The sequence below is a fragment of the Lepidochelys olivacea genome (genome assembly GCF_965140295.1).
Source record: "Lepidochelys olivacea isolate rLepOli2 genome assembly, chromosome: 2".
NCBI lineage: Eukaryota > Metazoa > Chordata > Testudines > Cheloniidae > Lepidochelys > Lepidochelys olivacea.
In genome coordinates, this window is record NC_140412.1 from 238,508,676 (window position 1) to 238,534,188 (window position 25,513).

The window sequence follows — 25,513 nt, forward strand, 5'->3', positions numbered from 1 at the left end:
ATTAAGGGTATGGAATGGCTTCCATATGAGGAGAGATAAGACTGGGACTTTTCAGCTTGGAAAAGAGACGACTAAGGGGGGGGAAATACGATTGAGGTCTATAAAATCATGGCTGGTGTGGAGAAAGCAAATAAGGAAGTGTTATTTACTCTTTCTCGTAACACAACAACTAGGGGGTCACCAAATGAAATTAATAGGCAGCAGGTTTAAAACAAACAAAAGGAAGTATTTTTTCACACAACGCAGAGTCAACCTGTGGAACTCCTTGCCAGAGGATGTTGTGAAGGCCAAGATTATAACAGGTTTCAAAAGAGAACTAGATAAGTTCATGGAGGATAGGTCCATCAATGACTATTAGCCAGGGATGGTGTTCCTAATCTCTGTTTGCCAGAAGCTGGGAATGGGCGATAGAGGATGGATCACTTGATGATTACCTGTTCTGTTCATTCCCCCTGGGGCACCTGGTATTGACCACTGTCAGAAGAGAGGATACTGGGCTAGATGGACCTTTGGTCTGACCCAGTACGGCCATTCTTATGTTGTTATGGATCATATTATATCTTTCTCTGTTAGACTGAAGAGCCCATTATTAAATATCTGTTCCCCATGTAGATACTAATAGACTGTAATCAAGTCACCCTTTAACTTTCTGATATATATATATCCATATATATGAATGTTATAATTCTTGACATCTGATTTGTGTCCACACAAGAATTATAACATTCATAAACCAGTAGGAGAACACTTCAATCTCTCTGGTCATGCGATTACAGACATGAAAGTTGCGATATTACAACAGAAAAACTTCAAAACCAGACTCCAGCAAGAGACTGTTGAATTGGAAGTCATTTGCAAATTGGATACAATTAACTTAGGCTTGAATAGAGACTGGGAGTGGCTAAGTCATTATGCAAGGTAACCTATTTCCCCTTGTTTTTTCCTACCTACACCCCCCCCCCCCGTTCCTCAGATGTTCTTGTGAAACCCTGGATTTGTGCTGGAAATGGCCCACCTTGATTATCATACATATTATAAGGAGAGTGAGCACTTTAGATAAGCTATTACTAACAGGAGAGTGGGTTTGTGGGGGGGGTGGGGTAGGGGGTGGGGTACCTTTTGTAGTGGTAAACACCCATTTTTTCATGGTGTGTATGTATAAGAACATCTTCTGTATTTTCCACAGTATGCATCCAATGAAGTGAGCTGTAGCTCACGAAAGCTTATGCTCAAATAAATTGGTTAGTCTCTAAGGTGCCACAAGTACTCCTTTTCTTTTTGCGAATACAGACTAACACGGCTGTTACTCTGAAACACTGTACATAGTATTCCATCAGCAGTCACACCAGTACCCAATATAAAGGTAAAATAACCTCTCTACCCCTACTTGAGATTCCCATTTATGCCTCCCAGGATCATATTGACTCTTTTGACAATAATATCACACAGGGAGCTCATGTTCAGCTGATTATCCACCTTGACCACCAAATCTGTTTCAGTCACTGCTTCCTACAATAAGTATGGCCTACATTTTTTGTTCTAGATGTATACATTTACATTTCATAAAATCATAGTAATGTAGTGTTTGAAGGGACCTCAGAATCACCAAGTGCAGCCCCCAGTCTGAGGCAGGACTTCGTAAACCCAGACCATATCCCTGACATGTGTTTGTCCAAACTGTGTGATGGGGATTCCATAACCTCCCTTGGAAGCCTATTCCAAAGCTCAATTACCCTTACAGTTTGAAAGTTTTTCCTAATATCTAATCTAAATCTCCCTTGCTGCAAATTAAGCACATGACTTCTTGTTCTACCTTCAGTGGACATGAAGAACAATTGATCACCATCCTCTTTATGACATATTAAATGAACATATTTGAAGACTTATCAGGTTCCCTCAGTCTTCTTTTCTCAAGACTAAATATGATCTTTTTAAAAAACAAACATACATACATTTCCTAAAGATCAGGTTTTCTAAATTTTTTATCATTTTTGTTGCTCTCCTCTGGACACTCTCCAATTTGTACACCTTTCAGACTGTGTGGCACCCAGAACTGGACACAGTACTCCAGCGAAGATCTCAACAGTACCAAATATAGTGGGACAATTACCTCTGTGTCTCACATACAACACTTCCATTAATACAACCCAGAATATTATCTGTTTTCACAACTGCAACACATTGTTGATTCCCATTCGATTTGAGATCCACTATAATCCCCAGATCCTTGTTAGTTATTCCCCATTTTGTAGGTCTGCATTTGATTTTTCCTTCCTTCCTAAGTGAAGTACATAGCATTATATTTATTGAATTTCATCTTGTTGAATCGAGACCAATTCTCCCATTTGTCAAGGTCATTTTGAATCTGAAACCTGTCCTCCAAAGCACTTGCAACCTCTCCCAGCTTGGTGTCACCTGCAAATGGACCCAGGATTGACTCCTGCAGGACCCCACTAGATGTGCACTCCCAGTTTAACAGCGAACCATTGATAACTACTCTGAGAACAGTCTTTCAACCAGCTGTCCACACACTTTGTAGTAATTTCATTGAGATTGCATTTCCTTCATTTGTTTATGAGACTGTCATGTGATCCTGTGTCAAAAGCCTTATGAAAATCAAGACATATCACTTCTACTGCTTCCCCCCTATCCACTAGGCCATTTATCAGTTAGCCATATTAAAACGCATATTGTTTGCTTGCACTCAGTTTACCAAGTGACACAAATTGGTCTAAATCAGAGACCTGTCCTCTTCATTATTTACCACTCCTTCAATTTCTGTGTCATCCAGAGACTTTATCAGTGATCATTTTATGTTTCCTTTCAGGTCATTGATAAAAATGTTAAATAGCATAGGGCCATGACTGTAGGACCCCACTGGAAAAATACCCACTCGATGATGATTCCTCACTTACAATTACATTTTGAGACCTAACAAGTAGCCATTTTAAATCCATTTAATGTGTGCTATATTATTTTTATATTGGTTTAGGTTTTTAATAAAAATGTCATGCAGTACCAAGTCAAACGCCTAGAGCAGTCAAAGAATATTGCATCAACAATATTACCTTTATTAACCAAAACTTGTAACCTCATCACAGAAAGATATCAACTTAGTTTGACAGGATCTATTTTTCATAAACCCATGCTGATTTGCATTTATTACTTTGCCCTCCTTTAGTTTGTTATTAAGCAAGTTCTGTATCGGCCACTCCATCATCTTGCCTGCGATCAATGTCAGGCAACAGGCCTACAATTACCTTATTTACCCTTTTAAAATCATCCTATTTACCCTTTTAAAAAACTGGCACATTAGTTTTCCTCCAGTCTTCTGGATCTTCTCCAGCACTCTAAGACTTATTGAAAAATCAATATTAGCGGTCCAGCAAGCCCCTCCATCAGCTCTTTTAAAATTCTTGTATGCAAGTTATCCAGACGTGCGAATTTAAAAATGTCTAACTTTAGTAGCTTCTGTTTAATATCTTCTAGGGATACTAATGAAATGGAAAGAGTGTTATCACCATATTATCTGTTATTTTCCCCCAAATAAAAAAGAGAAATATTTATTGAACAGTCCTGCCTTTTTGGCATTATTATTGATAATTCTACCATTTCCATCTAGTAATGGACCAACATCATTGTCAGGATTCTTTTTGTTCCTAATATATTTAAAAATCTCTTTCTTATTGTCTTTAACTCTGCTGGCCAAAGATTTCTCCTTGTATCCCTTTGTCAATTTTCTACAATTCTTGTCTTCTGATTTATATTATTGATCAACTTCCCCTTTTTACCGTTTGTTTTATTACACATACAAAGTTGTCTTCACTTCCCCTCTAAATCAGGTCATTTTTTAAACCAGTACAGGCCTTCTTCCTTGATTGTGGCTTTTTGGGAATCTAGCAAGCAAGGTGTTCTTAAATTATTCCCAGTCATCATTCACATTTTTTTATTAAATTCTTCCTGCCAGCTGATTTGGCTCATAATTGTTTTCAGCTTTGTGAAGCTGTCCCTATTTAAGCACCATGTATATACATTTGTAAATGTGATAAAGACATAATCACTTCTACCAAAACTATCATTAATTTTTAGTTCTGTGATGAGTTCCTCTTCCTCTGTTAAGACAAGGTCTAATATAAAATCCCCATGTTGGCGGCCATAATTGAGTTAGGAAATTGTCATCTATAATGTTTAGAAATTACAAGGATGTTTTAGTACTGGCAGCATGAGACCTCCAGCATATGTCACTCAAATTGAAGTCCCCTCTTATTACACAACTATTTTCCCCTACACATTATAGATAGGTGTGTAAAGAGGCAATCATCCTGTTCTCTAGTGTGATTTGATGGTCTGTAGCAGACACCAATACCTCATCTTATACATTAACTGTTAGGACATGGATCCAGATGCACTGAAGATCATTTTTTCCAATTTCTCAGTGACTTGGAAACAGGTAATGCCATTTTTGACAGAGTGCCACTCTACTTCCCCTTTTGCCCATTTGATCCTTCCTAAAGAGGTTATAACCACTGATTTTAACATTCCAATAGTGGCAATCATCCCAACAGGTTTCAGGTTTGTAAGACTTGATGCATTTTATATTGCCAAAATATTAGGTATTTGAATGACATATTTACAGGTCAGAACTGCTTCTACCATCACTCTTTATCTGTCATATTGCCTATGATTATCTGACAGTTATATCAGAGCAGAGATAACATGCTGCTCTACAAGAAAAACTTTCCCATTCTGGGAGCTAATAATCTGGGGAAACTCTCCATTGTATATCACCACGCACCAATCTCTGAATATATGCAAGAAACAATCAGGTCTGTGTGGTGTGAATTCTCCCATTGTCCCTGTAAGATTTTGCTCCCCCAAACTGGAGCTTTTAAATGGGAGTTTCATTTACTAAAAATCATTGTTGACATCAAATTTATACTGAAAAATGCACTGCACCAGAATCTGGGCCAAAATTTTCTAGTGGGTTTCATCAACGTTTATTCAAAACATAGATGCAGCAGATTAGATGTTTAAAATTTATTACACTAATTTAGGTGCCTAAATATGGGTTTATGCATCCATGTTTGACAATGTTGACCTTAGGTTAACATAAGAATAAAAAAAACTGATACAGCATGAGGACCTCACAAAATGCATTTCTACTTACGCGGCACTGTTACACCATAATGCTGGGTATCGCTGATCAACAATTTTCGTTTAAGTTCATTCAACCCTACACCCACAGGACCTGGAAGATAAATTACAGTTTTCAAAGAGAAATTCTCTCTTGCGTTCAGGTATTATAACTGGTCAATGTGAGACTACCCAACGGAAGAACAGGTAATCTGAGCCTTTTGGAGTTGCCCATGGATACAGCCTCTTCTAGGATGTATTTAGACAAATTTCAGAAAATTTAATTGCCAGATATCACTATCTTTAACCTTTCTCTCCTTGGGAAATGTTAATGAAGAAGTAGAGTCAAGCCAACTCTGATGTTGGGAGTCTCTGGCTTTTGGCATGGAGATAGTGGTCCCATTGATCTCCTACAAAATGAAGGAGAGATGCCATAGTGGTTCTTTTAGGTCTGTCAGCAACTTTCAATAGTATTATATACAAAATTTTGTTGATCTGCCTATGGATCCTATCTGGGATCGTGGTTTCAACTGGTTTTGGTTTTCTCTCTCTCTGAGGTCTTAAAGGGTGGTTTTGGGTAATCCCTCATTCGCTCCAAGAGATCGATAATGGAGGGTTCCATTCTGTCACTCATCCTATCCAATTTGTGCAAGACACCTTTGGGGGAGATCTGGATTGTAGTATCATTAGGATATGGATGATCTACAGCTCTGTTTTCATCAGATCCAGATGGTGGAGTGGCAGTGCTTTCTCAGTGTGTGATCAAGATTTGGACTTGGAGGAGAGAGAATTAACTGAAGTTTAACCCACAGAAAATGAAGGTGATATTTGTGAGTTTGGGGAAGGATCTTGACATTATAGCAGAAGTTGTATATGTGCTCTGAGCTTTTATAATTCGGAACATTTTATAAAGTAAAAAAAATGAAGTAACAACCTGATACATATTTTAATGGAACTTGGAGCCCTTTCTGGGCTTCCATCCATAGTCTGCTAATAAGATTAAGTACTTGGAGTTGAGAATGAAGCTCTAGAACCTTCTAGTAATAATTATCAAGAATGACTGATTACCCACCTCTCGTGTGTAGCAAGACACAAAGATGAAGACCATACGCTTTCTACCACTCCAAAACCATGGTCTCTCTGTAAAAACTTAGTGTTATTGCATTTACAACTTTTTATATGTTTACATAAGTTAAACACACAACTACATTTCAAGTCCCATCTCTGACCTGCCAGCAAATTAATCTATCAGTTTATATATAAATGTTTATTTAATGTGATGTACAACAGCATCTACTGGTGCATGTCTGTCAAAAAATGTAATGTGTCATGGTGCTAATAGCATTAGGTATTTTCTAAATTTTGTCTATAATTATTAGTATTATACTTACTTAAGCAAGTAAGGTTTTATAGGAAAGGTAATTAAAATTCTGTATGCATGTCAGATTGATTAGTGTAGCAGACTGAAAGGATCAGTAAGAGCTGAAGTAAAAAATCTGTTTTATACTTTTTTTTTTAAGCAAGACATCTTCCTTATACACAAATGTTATTTCCTCAGCCTACATACTGTCAAATCAATGGTATGCTTTTAGTTCTATTTATATATAAGAACTCAGGTTTCACTTACTGTGTGACAGATGCTCAGGAAACATAGAGCAATCTGTTTCCAGACCAAAAAACCAACTACTAGCTGTCTCTCATCCCCACCCACCATTTTCTGTGTCGCTATAAAATACAGCTATGAAAGCTGTAGATTCTTCTGTTTCAGTGGCTACTTTTCAGAATTTCCAGAGTTATTTTTTTCTTTGTGCAATTGCTACCATTTGTAACTGTAACAGACACACACACAGAGAACGGATACCTAATTAGCAACGGCAATTATGAGTATATTGTCTATTCTTATTTTTATTATACTATATTTCCTGAGTAAAATGCACAATTCTACTCTGAATGTTCTTGGTTGTGTTAAAATGAAAAGAAAGAGGCATGCTTCTAAAAATTATATACTTGGGAATAAATAATTTAAACCCAGCAGGAAGGGAGTGAAGCATCAGGATTTAAAAAAAAAACAGGTTCTTGAGTGGAATGCTAGTAATGTTTATTCCAGGAAATTTTTGCTTTGGTGCAATCAATCAAATGAACTTTTCTAAAACTGTATGATCATCCATTCTATTTATTGACAACAATTTTAAGAAAAAAATGAGAATATTCATGTCAATTACTGACCCATTTTGAATCATTCTACTTAAAGGTCCAATCTAGTACACACCTACTGCTATGCCTAGTTCTTATGACTGTATCTCACTGGGTATGTCTACACTTTGAGTTGATGGGGTAATTCCCTGTTCAAGGAGACATACCTGCACTAGCTCTGGTCAAGCAGTGAGCTAAAAATACCGTGTAGCTGCAGCAATGGGAGCAGCATTATGGGCTAGCCAACCCGAGTATGTTCCTAGTGCTCTCGGGGTGGCTAGCCTCTCTCACTGCTTGCATTGCCATGACCACACACTATTTTTAGCACACTAAAAATTTTTAGCACACTATTTTTAGCACAGGTATCTCTCTTCAATTTGGAAATTAAACCCCCAGCTCAAAGTGTAGACATACCCATTGACATAGGCATTTGCAGGATTGAGCCACAAATTATTAGAACTTATAACAGGGTTCAAAAAAGAACTAGATCAATTCATGGAGGATAAGTCCATAAATGTATATTAGCCAGGATGGGCAGGGATGGTGTCCCTAGCCTCTATTTGCCAGAACCTGGGAATGGGAGACGGGATGGATCACTTGATGATTACCTGTCTGTTCATTCCCTCTGGGCCACCTGGCACTGGCCATTGTTGACAAGACAGGATACTGGGCTAGATGGATCTTTCGTCTGACCCAGTATTGTCGTTCTTATGTTCTAAGACTCATACCAGGCACACGTGTTTGAAGAAAAATAGAAATAATGTTTTAACCCACTGTGGGCAAAACTTTGGACTAAGCCTACCCAGGCTCAAAACCCAGCAAGGTCAACTCAGCCCTTCATTCTTCCCAAGCAGAGATGTTGAGCTACATGCAGCATATTTGTTTGGGAGGTAAGGAGGAAAGGTGTCTTTCAGTAAAAACTAGGGTGCTGACTTCACTGCTTAGACTGCTAAATTCCCACGACAATCTTCAGAAACAGAGATTTGCTTCAAAAGCTAAACTTTCACTTTACCATCTTTGTTGTACAGTTGGTTGCTAAATTGCTATGGCTGTTTATGTTTGTCAAGTGTAACATTTTTAGATCTCACGAGATAAGAGATATTAAGGTAGAACCTCACTAATTTGTGCTTCAGTAACTACAACTAGCAACGAGAGGACATTTCTAGATTTGCCGTTCAATGAAGTATGAATGAGAGAGGTCAAACTGGTGCCGCAGGGGCAATACCAGGGACAATGCAAATGTCACATTCTATGCAAATCAGACAGTACCACCACATTACCCTGGCCTCCCTGAGACAGGGTGACTTAAATGGAGGCTGCTGCTCCTGGATCATTCTCTTCCCCTCCAGCTGGTTGAAGTGAAACAGTTGGGCTGAGAGGGACGGGGGGAAGGGCAAGCTAATGGTGTTCCTACAGAAGCTTTACTGGGCTTCTACAGGAATGAAGACGAACCAAAGACCCAAATGTGGGTGGTGGGCATTAAAACAGACTGCTACACTTTTCTGATCTTCAAGGTAAGTGGAGAGAGCTAGGAGCCACTCTCCCTCATGGGGACAGACCCATCAGCAACCATCTTTATCTCTCCCGGTGGCTCCACAGAGGTCAGGCATGAGGAGTACAAACATGGTGTCTGCTTTCTGATGATCTGCTGAAGAGCAGACCAATACAGAAGCCTTTCCATTCCATGCTCCTTTGCTTGCATTTCAGGTTCCTCTTTATTCTGATGATGGCCCCAGCATACTATCAGGGAAACAGTGACAACTTAGCCCCAAGCCATCCCAGCACCACCGCTAGCAGGAGCCAAGAAAAAGCAGCATCCACTTAAGAAGCCCTGTCGCAGGTTTAGCTGGGGACGGGCTGGACCTGACCTGGCACTTCCACACTGGCATGTAGAGACCATGACATCTGTATTGGTCTTGCCCAAACACTTACTGAAGCAGAAGCCTCATTTAACTGGACTGAAGTGTTTTCCCATTAATGTAAGTCAATTTCCAATGTAAAAAATATTATAGATTACAATAGTTGCCAGCATCTCAACTGTAGGGCTGACTGATGCTTATCCTACTGTTAATAAGATATATTCAGAATTCTTATTAAAAAGGGAAGGGGAGGGGAGGGGAGGGAAGGGAAGGAATCAATGAGGTGTAGGTAGAGTAGCTTATGAGCAGTGGGCTGAGAATTGCTGGTGATAGATGGATCGTTTGGTGGTGGTCCATAGTGGACTGGCTGATCACATGGTTATTCTCATTTCCAGTTGATACATCACATTTATGTCAAATAAAAGTACAGTAAACATTTTCCTATATTACTATTCCATATATCAATTGCTATAGTTGCCATTGGGACATTACATGATCACAAAAAGAAGGAGAGGGGATCTCGAAAATTGACATGGATCATTTTCCATTGACGTTTCTATTAAGATGTGGTCCTTGCTATAACAAAGTTTGATTCTCTGAAGTATTCAGTATAGTCTCCCATTCAGGAAAGTATGTTTTAAGTACTTCCCTGATTAGGGAAGTTTTCCTGAATTGTGGTCCTGCCCATAACTTCTAAAAAAGATTGAAAAAGTAATTTAGTCACCTTCCATCCTTCTGGACACACATAAGAAAAGGGCCAGTGTTTTTAACCGCAAAGAAGTGTAGAACTTCGCTCATGGGTAAACACTTGTAGGAAGCAGATATGAAATCAATGGAGAAAGAGCTCAACACGCTGACTAACCAGTATAATTGAACTCATTTTAAAATACTTATGTTTTAGGAGAACACATAATAGGAATAAAAGCTATCATGCCTACAACTTGCATTTTGTAAACTAGAATGTTAGATCAAGTCAGCTGAAATCTCCAATTGGCAGTTTTTTTCTTTTTTTAAACAGCTTCCAACTGTAAATTATGCTTCCAGTCATAGTGCAACATACTGGACATTTTCTGCCCTGACCAATTACTGCTTTAATTTAATTATTTTTCCTTGTGTTCCCTGGCATATATCAAAATTATATTTGACATGTTACACAGAATGCTCCTACTGGCACACACAAAGTCTTTAAAATGTGTTTGCTTCTACTATACCTGTATTACTTAACCGTGCTATTTTTCCACATTTCACCCAAGACATTTTTATGGTATTGGCCAGACAAACTGCTCCTAATATCCAGAGAACATCATCAGAATTACTGAAGTCTACAATAAATTTCTGAACTGCTTTTGCTACTGAGAAAGCACACTTTCATTTGATTTATGACAGCAAAAATCAAATGAAATCTCTAGGTATTCCTCAAATCAAACATATATAATTCGTTATAAAAATCTACTTATCACACTTTTGCACTGCACTTTCTGTTGGTGTAAGTGTAAAGTCAACTTGATGTTATTACTTGTTGTATATAGCCCACAATCTTACAGTGATTACAGTAGTAGATGACTGAATTTTAGTGCTGGAGGGTGACAAAACTGTTAATTAAAAACTAAATTTAATGCTCCCTTGGACATGATTTTTATAAAAACACAGCCACTCAACAGTTCATAACAGTCCCTGACAGAGGGTCATATTTCATCTGCTCTGCTGCTTTAATAGTAGAGAAAACTTTACTAATGAAGCATCAACCTATATGCTACCGCAAAAGAAACAAAAAGTAGTGAAACCGATGCTCTGGTTACCTTTGAAAATAGTAAGTTAACATATCATTCTATTTTAAATTGGATTTATGCAATACAGTTTCTAAAAAGAGACTGAAGCAATGCATTTTAATTACATACCCTTAAGAAACTTTTATAAAAACACTGCTAGTGCCAGATTATGAGGTAGGTCTAAACCAGATCCAAGGCCACATCTTGGTACCTGTTTGCAGCTCCTTCCTAGTAAAATGTCTGCACCTGGACAATCCTGATACTTATATCAGTCACCAGAGTTGGCTGTTGAGGCACCCATCAGCCCACAGAAGAAAAGAGCAGGCCCTGCACTGCTCCACCTCTCATCCACCCTCCCCTCAATTTACTTATTTATTGTAATACAGGGTATAGCTTTGTTCCTTTGTACTTTTATGTGCTTTCTTTATCTTGATTACAGACACATTAGTTTTGTGTGGGTTTTGTGGACTTTTCTTAAGAAGACCAGGGTGAGTTTAATCAGATTCCATTTTTGTTTCTTGCTTTTTCACAGAATTGGTAATTTCAGTGATGGCCTGGCCAAAGGAACAGATTAGCCTCCCAGGACAGTATTAAAATCACTGGACGGCAGTGGTGAGTTTCCATCCTTAAATCCCAGGAAGAGATGCCTAATTCCTGGGAAAGGACATCAAACCTTCCCAATAGATGGGAGTTGGGCCTGCAGGAGTGCCTGAGGACTCTGTGCAAGGCTTGAGGATTTCATTATGCCATGGACTGAGGGCCTATCTGGTCTGGAAATTAGGCAGGCCAGTTAAGAAGGTAAAATTAAGATGCTCAGTACATGAGTGTCAGTATATGAGCATCCAGGGGAGTTAGCAGAGAAATGGGTCCAGAAGCTTCCTCCCACCCATGCACTCTGATGAAGTTATAACCACCAGGGGCAGCCTAAAGATGGCTACTGCTCCTTGGAGGAGTCATACTGCAGCAGCAGACACCAGCACCCTACAAAGTCTTGAAAATCCCTAATCTCCTCAGATCACCTCACTTCTCTTCAAGAACACTTATGTAGAGCTCAGTGTTTTAGCACAGCCATATATTTTTCCAGCTCTAGTGCCTTAACCATTAATATCTGTCTGCACTGCCAGCTGATTAAAAATGTACCCTCAGACTTCCATGTAAGGTAAGGAATTTAACTGGAACTGCAACTGAACAAAATGGCTAAATGGCAAAAATACAATTAACTTTTCACTTTTACATCACGCTTGGAGAAGGACTTTTCCAGAACCATCGCAAAAAAATGTTAAATAATTCTGCTTAATGTTTGTAGTGCTGCATTGTTATATTTTTTGCCAATATCCAAAACTCAATGTACTTTGTTTGCCATAGTCAGAGGGTTATCTAAATCCAAAAAATACTTTATTGAAATCAGGATAGCTATAATATATAGGTCCGTTACTGCAACCATCACTCAAGTGGGTAGTCCCATACATTCAGCGAGTGTATGGTTCTATAAAGAAATATAAAAACCACCAGCTGACGTCAATGGAACTAATCCCATGCGTGAGATTTTCAGGATTGGGTTTTTTTGCTGAGTATTGCCCGATCCTTTATATTGTAGACACAAGGTTTCTGCAAAGTTTTGTCCTCTATGAAAATCAAATCTTTCTGGGAGTTGAGGCTTAAAACCCTCAGAACCTTGAGGTTTTTACAAAATAGAAAAATAATCTAACAGCACATTTTTCCATTTGCAGATGTACATGTTGTAACAATTTGAGGTTTGAAGATCTCAACACATTTCTGAATGATTGGTGAATACAATAAATTTTAAATAAGGACAAGTCCTGATTGCACTGTTTGCCTGGGTAAAGATAATCTTAGGTGTGTACATTCTCTTCGGGGTTGATTCTGAAGAAGGCCCCTGGTGAACACTAGCAGGTTCACTAGTGCTTGTATGCTGGGCTCTGTCAGTGATTATATTGATCCTGGATTATACTCAAGACTGCCACTCCTTTGATTCCACTGTCATTACAGTTAGGGCCTTCAGGAAGTAGGCCTTTTTGGCAAAATGCAACAACAAGTCAGAGCTCTGCCTCCTTTCATTCTCCTTGCTGTTTTTGAATCATTGGACTTTTCTTTTTTAGAAATATTTTTTATAAGACTGCTGCTCCACATAAAGTTTGACATTTGTGAGATTCAGACCCTTTTTGGAGTGGAAAGTGATATTGGAGACTTTTCTACTCACAACCATGATTTTTTTTTTTTTTTAATTTGCTAGAAAACAGGGTTGGGCAAAAGCACATCTTGGGAGCATTCCAGGCACTAGCAAAAAAGCTGTGCAACTCTTCGGTACTGAACTGAACACAGAGGCCAGCTCTCTGGTCAAGAAATCCAACTCACTAGTTCAACTCGTCCATGAGATATAGAAGTTAGCCCTGCAACAGCTGCAATAACTGATCAGATCATCTGAATTTCACAAGTCAAGTCACTGTCCTAGCCTGAGAATTGTGTGCACTTGGCTGTAACAATTTCAGGTGCCAGAAGGCCAAATCTTTTTACTTGTTTATCAGAAGTGAAATACAATTATCTGGGAGCAATTTTTGGAACAAGTGAATAACTAACCTTTCTTTCTGGTGACCAGAATAGGTCCAATATGGAAAAGAGAACTTCTGAAACAAATGGGTCCTATTCTGGTATGACAGCTAACCAATAGACAGTCTAGCAAATCCCCAAGGATCAGGCAACTAGTGCAGGTTAACGCACTTAACAATAAGCCCGTTTTACGATATCCCAGACATTGACAATGAAATTGTTTCTTCTCATTTCCAGGAGGACAAGTTTACAGCCTTGGGAGATAAAGAGGATCCAGCATTCCGGTGGAGTGGTGACACCTAATTGCACACGGGTGCCCAGAAATGTTTCTGGACACCCTGGTTCATTGGTTTGAGATAGATTTGGACATATTTCTGACCAATAGTCCAGTGAAAGCCTTGTTCAGCATACTGGAGATGAATGGCCAAGACACTTAACTGATGTATTCTGGAACTCTGTGGTAATAAGGCATGTTGTGGTCATAGCTTATCCTAAGCCTAGACAGGGAGCAAGTGGGACATGAGATATGAGTGGTAAGATAGTGAGAGGGTCCCTTGTTGGAGTCCAGTTCTTCACACAAAGAACTAGATGCTCAGGAAATTTCTTTGCAAGCTATATTCTGTTGGTAAAGTTGCAGCCACATAAGGAGTCTTCATTGCACCAAAATAAGATTTAGTTTCAGGACTTTAGCACAATTTTAAAGAACAAAAAGATCAAGGTTACATTACAGCTTATCTGTATATTTTGATTAGTGGGTTGACAGTATTTCTCATACTATATGATGCACAAATAGCTCTTCACTTGCAGTTTTCCAAAACTCAAACCACCAAAAAAAGATGAGAAATTATGAGCAAACGCAGCAACATAATATTCTAGATAATTAAAATTTGCAGTTTGAGAGACAGAAAAGTTAAATTTTAAACTTCTGTAAGATTATTGCACTAATATTTACTCTAGATTCCTGATTTAGACATTAAAAAAACTTACCAACCAAAACTACAAGCCTGTATTTCTCATTAGGCTGTCGTCGATATGGTGCAACTTCTTCATACGTTGGAACATCTGCTGTATCATACTGATCACTCTTCTTGCATTCATACATGGATTTATTTGTCTTTCTATCTTTTCTGCTAAGACGAAAGCTTCTCCTAAAACCAGCTGCAACAACAAGATTTTTTTTAAACTAAGCAATTTAATATCTGAAAAGTCCAGAAAAGATTCATTTCCAGGCAGGGAAAAGTGGGGAGGGGTAAATGACTAATTAAGAAACTGCAAACTGGCTATTTCCATGAGCAATCACATTAGCTGCACACACACAAAATAGATACGAAATTTCAAATGCATTTTTTGAGAAACCAGGTCCTTAGGGTCCAGAAAAGATTTCCAGACAAAAATGTAAATTACCTCCAAATTGTTAAAGTCCTAAACTACAATACAGCAGTCATTTCAACTTAAAATATGATATTCCCAATAAATGAAATGATTAATTTTACTATTTTTGATTTAGGGGGAAAAGCAATTTTTTGAAGTCAATCGGAACAAGCTCTATAATAATTACAATAAACTGATAACACAATTAACTTCTTGAATGCTGCATAAATTAACAGATATAAGGAAAACATACATTCAGTCCTGAGTCATATACCATCTCTGACGCATCCCAGTTGAATTGTCATGGGATGTAGACACTTAAAATAATATATATTGTGGCAGCAGGGCACAGGGGCATAAGAGTTAATAAAATCATTGCCTTCAAACAATGTTATGACCTTGGCTCAATGCTGCTCTATCATAACTGGAAGTTTAAAAATAGCGTATGCAAACGTAACCCATGCCTGCTTGGTGTGGCGGTCTGACCCCTCTCAAAGCACTGAGCCCATCTAGAGATTGATAAGTCTGCCACAGCCTTAGTTAACAGCTATGTGGCTTTTAGCTCATGCAGTAGAGGCTCACACACTAAGCTTCAAAGGTCACAGGTTTGATCTCACCTGTGATGACTGGGATCTGTCAGCATTACAAGTGGGTGCTCATCCAGGATATCAACGGGGAAGTCTCTGAAGCTCGGGATGCGCTTCCTCAGCTAGGGGAAGCCTGCTTGGTGTCATGCTGTGTCCCCTCTAGTGGCACCTAGTTCAGCTAGAGATTGATGAGTCTGCTACAGCCTTAGCTAATAGCGATGTGGCTTTTGGCTCACACCCTAAGCTTCAGAAGTCCCAGGTTCGATCCTGCCTGCCGATGACCAAGGTCCATCCGCGTTACATGATCTCTCCCAAATACATTGAAAATAGGGCTCTCAACAATTAAAAAAATAATTGTGATTAAACACAATTTTTAATTGTACTGTTAAATAAGAATAGAATACCATTTATTTAAATATTTTTAATGTTTTCTACATTTTCAAATATATTAATTTCAATTACAACACAGAATACAAAGCGTACAGTGCTTATTTTATATTATTTTTATTACAAATATTTGCACTGTAAAAAAATAAACAAAAGAAATAGATTTTTCAATTAACCTTATACAAGTACTGTCGTGCAATCTCTTTATTGTGAAGTACATTACAGGGTGGGTAATTACATGCACGACCCCATAAATGTACACAAACTTGTTTGTCTTAGCGATTGGCTGAACAAGAAGTAGGACTGAGTGGACTTTTAGGCTCTAAAGTTTTACATTATTTTATTTTTGAGTGCAGTTATGTAACAAAAATAATACTACATTTGTGCACTGCACTTGTGCACTTTCACAGTAAAGAGATTGCACTACACTACTTGTATGAGGTGAATTCAAAAATATGATTTCTTATCTTTATTACGGTGCAAATATTTGTAATAAAAATAATATAAAGTGAGCACTGTAAACTTTGTATTCTGTGTTGTAAATAAAATCAATATATTTAAAAATATAGAAAAATATCCAAAAATATTTATAATAATGTAAATTGGTATTCTATTATTGTTTAACAGTACAATTAAAACAGCGATTAATTTTTTTTGAGTTAATCGCTGAGTTAACTGCAATTAACTGACAGCCCTAATTGAAAATAAAAACACACCATTAGATAAATCTCACAACATGATCAAACATGGGTACTGTAGCTCCATTTCACACATACTGTATAATGAAATTTGCTAAGTTAGGATGACATTTCCTATTAAACATATTTTCAATTATAATCTATCATATTTTTGTAATCCTAACTGACCTAAAATTTTATGTATAGTGTTGTGCCCATAGTGCTTAACTGCAGCTGATGGAAGTTTCGTGTGGTTTTTAAAAGATTTTTAAATTGGTACAACTCCATGAGCATCAATAGCAGAATAATATGACAGTATCACAGCTGCAGCCTGGATCCACTAAACCTGGGTATGAAAGGTAATTATTCCACCTTTTATCGTTACTTTATAAATTTCTCATTAAGATTAATTCTTTTAAATAGATTTTTACAGTTGTACCCTATCTTCTGTGGTTTTAGGAACTGGATGGCCACAGTGCCATGCTAATTTCATTATTTGACTGTACTAGAGAAATTACCAATACATACACAAAATATGCCACTTTTAGGTCATTGGCTAAACTGGACAGTCTCTACGCAAAAGAATAAATGGACACAAATCAGACATCAAGAATTATAACATTCAAAAACCAGTCAGAGAACACTTCAATCTCTTTGGTCACTCGATTACAGCCCTAAAAGTGGCAATTCTTCAACAAAAAAACTTCAAAAACAGATTCCAACGAGAGACTGCTGAATTGGAATTAATTTGCAAACTGGATACAATTAACTTAGGCTTGAATAAAGACTGGGAGTGGATGTGTCATTACACAGAGTAAAACTATTTCCCCTTGTTTATTTCTCTTCCTACTGTTCTTGTAAACCGCTGGAAATGGCCCACCTTGATTATGACTACAAAAGGTTCACCCCCCCACACCATGCTCTCCTGCTGGTAATAGCTCACCTTTCCTGATCACTCTTGTTACAGTCTGTATGGTAACACTCATTGTTTCATGTTCTCTATGTGTATAAGATCTCCCCACTACATTTTTTACTGTATGCATCTGACGAAGTGAGCTGTAGCTCACGAAAGCTTATGCTGTAATAAATTTGTTAGTCTCTAAAGTGCCACAAGTACTCCTTTTCTTTTTTGAAAAGTTATTTTAGTTTAAAAAGATTTCTACTGTAAAAGCACTGCTATTGTATTGGTAATGTAATACAACTTGGTACACAGTAATGTCTCTGGTGACTGGTTCAGTTCTAAAGCGAAGTCAATCATGGCACACCGATATTTTGCTGATTTAATGTCACAGACATAGTAAACTGCATTCAGACTCTAAAAATAATGTTAAAGATACAGAAAAATAACAAGGTTAACTATTTTCCTGAGCTGTAATCTAAAAAAACCCAAACCTAAGTATACCAAAGCTACTTTTAAAATACCTGAAAATTCTCCTGTACTATCTTTTCACACAAACAGAAATGAATTCTTCCCACTATACTAAAAGTTTGCTAGCATATACATTTTGCCAGAAAACACAGTTCCGAGATCTCCAGAGGATGGATGGTTTTGTGGTTAAAGGTGACCCGCAAAACATTTGAAAAATTTAAGATTATGCTGGTTGTTTTTTAAACTTCCCTTTTTGTTCTAATAATGAAATCCTGAAAATATGCAAAATTAAATAAACTCTCACCTCTCCCTATCCCTCATTTGTTCTTTACCCTCAAAATATTGGGACTATCATACCTCTGGTTTTCCCTGGTTTTGCTGGAGGATCTGCTAGATGTCTCACAGCATATCTATTATGAGTTCTCATGCCCCATCTGAAAGGTCAGGATGTTGAAACTTTAACAAAGATATCCTTTATCCAAAATATGAATTAGAAATTGAGTATGTTATAAAAGTTTTGCACAATCTGATTAAAATCCTGCTCCCTTTATTTGTTCAGCTACCACACTCAACTATTGGGATATCATCAAATCTCCCATCATCTCAGTCCTCCAGGACAGAAAAAAATCTGAATTTCTAATGTAAAAATCAATCAGTAAAAAAAATGTTTAAAAATCCTTTAATAGCTTCTTTATGCCAGTTTCCCCCATTTTACGTCATCCTTTAAGACACTGCAATGGGACACAGGGAATTTGAGTTCCATTCCCAACTCTGCTACAGATTTTTTTGCATGACCTTGGGCAAATCATTTACTATTTCTCCACCTGTGAAATAAGAATATTAATACTTCCCTACCTCTTAAGGATGCTGAAAAGGGAAATTCATGATGATATTATGATGGTGAACATGACAGAAATGCCTAGATAGGTATTTTAAATTATTTCTACAAGAGTTAGGGATAAACTTAGGTAAATTGTTACAAAGACAGACTTATCTGTAATATGCTAGTAATGGCCCTGTATAACTGTAGAAATTTAAATACTAAACACAGATGGATTGCCTTGTCACCTTTAGTTCATCTGTATGAATTTTATTTCTTACATTTGCAAACGGTCACCACCTAGTAGTACTGTATATAAACATAGTAAAGGTTACCTTATGCATCTTTTGAAAACAATGAAAGCAGCATGGATAAAAAAATGTTTTAAAAAAATTAAAAATTGATTTTATTTAAATTGAATTCTTTTTTTTAAAATTTTTTTAAATAAATTTATTTGAATTTAAAATTATGACAACCTATATTAAGGCCTAAACTTACTTAAATCTATTAAAATCATTTAAATAAAAAACAATATTCAAGCAGTACACAGAATTAGAAATACAGAACTGGAAAAAACCTTGACAGGTCATCTAGTCCAGTCCCCTGCACTGAGGCAGGACTAAGTTTTATCTAGAGACCATCCTTGACAGGTGTTTGTCTAATCTGTTCTTTAAAAACCTCCACTTACAGAGATGCCACAATCTTCCTAGGTAACTTTTTCCGGTGTTTAACTACCCTAACAGTTCGGAAGCTTTTCCTAATGTCTAACCTAAATCTCCCTTGCTGCAGTTTAAGATCATTGCTTTTTGTTCTGTCCTCAGTGGATAAGGAGGACAATTTATGACCCTCGTTATTATAACATTTTACATACATAAACATTATCATCATGGTCTCCTTCAGTTTTCCTTTCTCCAAAATAAATAAATCTAGTTTTTTCAATATTTCCTCATAGGTTTATGTTTTCTTGATATTTAATCATTTTTGTTGCTCTTCTCTGGCTTTCCTTTATTTGTCCATATCTTTCCTGAAGGGTGGTGCCCAGAACTGGACACAATACTTCTGTCGAAGCCTATCAGTGCTGAACAGAGTGGAAGAAATACTTCTAATGCCTTGCTTAAAACACTGCTGTTAATACACTCCAGAATTAGGTTTGCTTTTTTTTTTGCAGCAGTATTATATTGTTGAGTCATATTTAGTTTGTGATCCACTTTAACCTCCCGATCTTGTTCTGCAGTGCTCCTTACTTGACAGTCATTTCCCATTTTATATTTGTGTAATTGCCTTTTCCTTCCTAAGTAGCATTTTGCATTTGTCCTTACTGAATTTAATCCTATTTATTTCAGACCATTTCTCCAGTTTGTCAAGATCATTTTGAATTCTAATCCTGTCCACGAAAGTGCTTGCAACCCCTCCCAGGCTGATATCATCTACAAACTTTATAAGTGTACTCTCTATGCCATTTCTGAAGATACTGAACAGAACCAGACCCAGGGCATATCCCTGAAGAATCCCACTAGATATGCCCTTCCAGCTTGACTGTGAACCATTGATAACTAGTCTGAGTATGGTTTTCCAACCAGTTGTGTACCCACCTTATAGTAGGTTTGTCTAGGCTAGCTTGCTTATGAGAAGGTCATATGAGACACTATCAAAAGCCTTACTGAAGTTGGGATATATCACATCTACTGTTTCTCCCCATCCACAAGGTTTGTTATCCTGTGTGACAGGGTCGGGCAAGATAGCTATAGAAGAGTAATAGAAGGCAGATATATTAGCCCCACGCTCAGTAGGTCCCTTTTCCCTGGGTAAGGTAACATGGAAGGTTCCAGAACAATCAGGAACCTTCTGGAGACAATTAAAACAGACAGGCTGATTAGAACACCTGCAGCCAATCAAGAAGCTGCTAGAATCAATTAAGGCAGGCTAATCAGGGCACCTGGGTTTTAAAAAGGAGCTCACTTCAGTTTGTGGTGTGCATGTGAGGAGCTGGGAGCAAGAGGCACTAGGAGCTGAGCGTGAGAACGTGGACTGTTGGAGGACTGAGGTCTACAAGCATTATCAGACACCAGGAGGAAGGTCCTGTGGTGAGGATAAAGAAGGTGTTGGGAGGAGGCCATAGGGAAGTAGCCCAGGGAGTTGTAGCTGTCGCACAGCTGTTCCAGGAGGCACTCTAGACAGCTGCATTCCACAGGGCCCTGGGCTGGAACCTGGAGTAGAGGGCAGGCCTGGTTCCCCCCAAATCCTCCCAACTCCTGGTCAGACACAGGAGTTGTCGACCTAGACCGTGAATTCAGAAAAACGGCCAAACTGAGGGCTGCCGTGAAGCTCCAAGGCGAGCAAATCTGCCAATAAGCGCAAGACCCACCAAGGTAGAGCAGGAACTTTGTCACACCTGTCAAAGAAGGATATTAGGTTGGTTTGACATAATTTGTTCTCGACAAATCCATGCTGACCATTATTTATCACCATATTTTTTTTCCTGCAGGTGCAGAGAGATTATTTTCTTCATTTTAATTTATTTAGCAAGTTCAATTCAATGACTAGTTAACTCAAAATTGAGAAACTGATTGGGAATTGAAAAATCTATGAATCTTGTAATCTATGAATAAAGATGAGGTGTGATATGATTAGATCTACTAGGATTAAAATTTTGAAGGACATGGAGTACATAAACAATCAGTTCAATTCACTATCTATAGATCATACTTCCCCTCTTTAATTAACCCATCAGTTTTAAATGCAAAACCATGTTTTGCTAAACTTACTTTTTCATCTGTATCCAGCACATTTAAGGTAGTTTTATTTAACTAATAAAGAAGCCCTGGCTGGGATGATTTAATTGGGTACGGGTCCTGCTTTTGAGCAGGGGGGTGGACTAGATGACCTCCTGAGGTCCCTTCCAACCCTGCCTTTCTGATATTCTATGATTCTAAGCAATTTTAATTTTTGTGCCTTTTTAACTGAAATCCAATTTTCATCCAAATGCAGGGTGACAAAAATCAGGAATACACAATTAATCATTTAGTAAACAAAAGCATCATTCACCATTTTTGTAACACAATAAAATTGTAATAATTAATATTATGAATAAATGTATGTTAAGCTACTTGATTGCGTGTATTGATACAGTTATCCAGGTTAACAAAAAAGTATCAAATTTAGAGTAAAGGCCAGTTAGTTGAAAATCAACATTTTAATGGTTACAATCTAATGAGAATCAACCTTTCATTGGAAAGTAACTAAAAAATACAAATACATAACAAGATTAAAATAGATTATTTAAATCAAGGTTTGCTACTTGCTGGTTTAAATCATGATTAAAACAGATTATTAAAACCACTCTGATTTAAATCAATCCACCCTGAAGGCAAGTGTTCAGGAGAGAAAAAGAAGGGATGCTCTCAATAGATCTATATAAATTATTTATATTGTGTTGCTAGTGAATTTCTGGAAACATGGAATTTCTCCCCCATGTCTCCCATTACACTTCCCACATATGCATATTTACTTTTTAATAACCTTCAGAAGCAGTTTTATGGGGTATCATTAGCAAATTACAACTAGTCAACTATGATTGCATTTAGTAGGCAATATGTTCATCTAGATACCTTAGGATAGGTGACTGAGAATAAGAGGAATACAGTAAAAATGTCTTCTTCAAAAAGACAGGTTTCAGAGTAAGAGCCGTGCTAGTCTGTATTTGCAAAAAGAAAAGGAGTACTTGTGGCACCTTAGAGACTAACCAATTTATTTGAGCATAAGCTTTCGTGAGCTATCCGACGAAGTGAGCTGTAGCTCACGAAAGCTTATGCTCAAATAAATTCGTTAGTCTCTAAGGTGCCACAAGTACTCCTTTTCTTTCTTCAAAAAGGGGCAGCTGGCAAACTTATGAGTTGATTGAGATTTAAGAGCCTTAAAGTAAATTTAAAAAAACCACCTCAGTGTTTTTATTTTTAGAACCATTTAACTAGTTATGAAAAAATATATAGGGCAGAAGATATGTATGCAGTACAAAAAGATGACTTTCTGACTCTGAATAAGATGACAACCACAAGTCTTTTCAAATCTCTCTTTTCAAGAACACTTTGAAGCCGTTCTGTTTTGCTTTGCCTAGGAAGATTTGCCAGCCAAAAGTCAAGAGCTGAAATATCATGTAGGAAAAAAGTCTTCATCAGCAAAAGCATTAAGTGCTCTTGAAATTTTGTCTAATAAGAGAACAATATTGTATATTACATACTTAAGACAACAGGAGCTATATCACAATAAAACATCAAAATGAGTAACTATGTATTACTGTGTATGTTTACAAATATTTACACTTCCCTCTGACAATCAGGAGTAAGAGACATATTGGGCCACTAATAGGTTACCTCTTATTATAACAGCATTACATCTCCAAATCACAAGTAGTATTATGAAAGAACAACAGAAGATCCCACATTTAAAATATTTTCAAATACAAAAGTTTAAACAATTGATTATTGAAATTGTATGCATTAGACCTTATAAATGATCATAAAACAGTGCAAAGAACCACAGAAAATTAAAGAAACATTATTGATATACACTCTAAAAATATTTCTTTAAATTTAGCAAATTTAAATATAAACTTCTATCAAAAGGAAAGAAAGAAAAAGATACATATTATATATAGTCTACAGACATTAGCAGAAGTTAAACTTATCTGCCAACTATGCAGATTGAAGAATAAAGTGAAAAAAATCCAATCATCACAGGAACATAAAATTCTCAACATTAGGTATAACAACTTTGTACATGCTCATTGATTTCAAGTACGTGACAAGAAGCCTACTGAACAAGCTAATCTATAAACCACTTCTGGAATGTAACAGGTTTCATGAAATGAAGAACAGCTGCCATGTGAGAAAAATATGAAGAACAAATGTTTATAGTCCACAAATGCATCTAAACCTCATAACAGTTCTCAAACCAGAGACAAAATCAGAAACTAAGACTAATAAAAGTGATTAAGATCCTACACTAATACAAAAGAACAAGCAGCTTGCACTTATGAGATGAAGATAACAAAAGTACTTCTTCAAAAATCTAATATTACATATAACTAGTAATATCTCTTTGGAACCCAAACTTCAAAGCAACAGACAGATTTCTCAACAGGGATACACAAAAACCCCATACTGAAATTCATACCCAAACCAGACAATGTGTAAACAAATGCTGTCTTCTATTTAAAGCCCTTTAAAAAGAATGCTAATAATATAACAGAAAAAAAATTACTCCCCTTTAAATTTAATATAATTCTAGAAAATAGAGGAAGGAAGACTGGTGACTGAGGTCCCTTTAAATGGTCTGTGTATGTAATTCCAAATGCCCAATGTGCAAGTGCATTCCTTAATATCAGAGAAATTCCAATACTAATAAACGTTCTAATTTTTCCAAGCTTAAGTATTGAAAGTTCACCTACAACAAACTAAGGCCACATGATTCAATAAAGCTCTCACATGTGCTTACGTCTATCCCTGTTCAGCAAAGCATTTAAGTATGTGCTTCACTATAAGCATGCACTTAAGCACTTTGCTGAATTTGGGTATAATATTCATTCTGTTCATCTTATATATGCAGCTTGTACATACAGTTTATTTGTATATGAAATACATAGAGAAAAAAATTTGGTCCAATGAAGGTTATGCACATTTGGTAAAACATAACTTTTGCACTATTATTTGAAATTTCTTTCCAAGATATTTGGAACACTCCCATATGCAGTAGTTCTATTGTTTCCAATTAATCTGCACAAACACATAGCACATTTCTAACTTTGTTTCTGGACTGATTCCCAGTTATCACATTTAGACAGGGCTAATAAAAATGTCTGGATTTTTCTATCAAAATTGAGAACAGTAAACAGATGATATTAATCTATATTTATCGACTGTTTATAAAGATTACTGTAAAGTAGTGTGTTAAGTGTGTTTGTCAAAGACAAAAAACCTTTACAATTCTCCTTACTTATTATCAGGAAATAATTAACTTCAGAAATATACAATAGTGTAATCTGACTTCAGGATTCTTCAGCAAATTAACATTTAGGTTAACCCTGGTCATTTTGGGAAGGAAAGTTAAAATTAGCAGTAACCTAAGGCCATAGAAAATATATAAGATTCACAGTGTCTTTTTGAGTTTAAAAGTCTTTCTAGCACAAGAATCCTTAAGTAAGCAGACAACAATCCACTGGAGTCCAATTAGCAATTTGTATTATATGCCAAGTTTGTTTCTTCTCATTCCTTTAATAGACGTTTCAAAATCCTTCATACACTAATTAGAATAAAGTGGGAGGACTTTAGAAATGAAACCTGTTATGCAACAAAATTGTACAGACATTTTGTTTTCCACATGTAAACCTACATGCATATATTTACTAGCTACATTAACTGCTGAAAGTTCCTGGGTGAAAAGTCATCTCTGCACCTACAAAATTATTCACTTCTAAGGAATGTTTCCTTTCAATGCAAGCTAGATAGTTTACATAATTTCCCAATTAACAAACTAAGATGTCTGCAAGTGAAGAGTTCTAAAAAGACACAAGAGGCCACACAAAACTTATCTAGTATAAAAGCAGAGTTGAGAAGACCTTAAGATGTGCAAAAAGACACCATATATCCTACTTATAAAATCACTTTCTGGAATATTAACAACAATTATTAGAAATAGTACGCTAATGATTAAGGCTAAGATTTTGTCATGGATATTTTTAGTAAAAGTCACCGACAGGTCACAGGCAATAATAAAAAATTCATG

General features: G+C 36.9%; 1 protein-coding gene and 1 long non-coding RNA gene across 7 annotated transcripts in view; one reads left to right on the plus strand and one right to left on the minus strand.

The window, feature by feature from the left end:
* MPP7 (MAGUK p55 scaffold protein 7) overlaps positions 1 to 25,513 on the minus strand; it is a 340,212-nt gene that overhangs the window by 20,825 nt on the left and 293,874 nt on the right. For all 6 annotated transcript variants that reach the window (XM_084620415.1, XM_084620414.1, XM_084620412.1 and 3 more), the window contains 2 exons: positions 14,510 to 14,680; positions 5,168 to 5,248 (listed from right to left, as the gene is read on the minus strand). In XM_084620415.1, coding sequence (XP_084476541.1) covers positions 5,168 to 5,248; positions 14,510 to 14,680 — 252 coding nt within the window. The remainder of the gene's footprint in view (positions 1 to 5,167; positions 5,249 to 14,509; positions 14,681 to 25,513) is intronic.
* Positions 7,642 to 14,174, plus strand: LOC311515320. Its single transcript, XR_014710103.1, has 3 exons — positions 7,642 to 9,305; positions 11,487 to 11,566; positions 13,760 to 14,174. It is a non-coding gene; the product is annotated as an uncharacterized lncRNA (long non-coding RNA).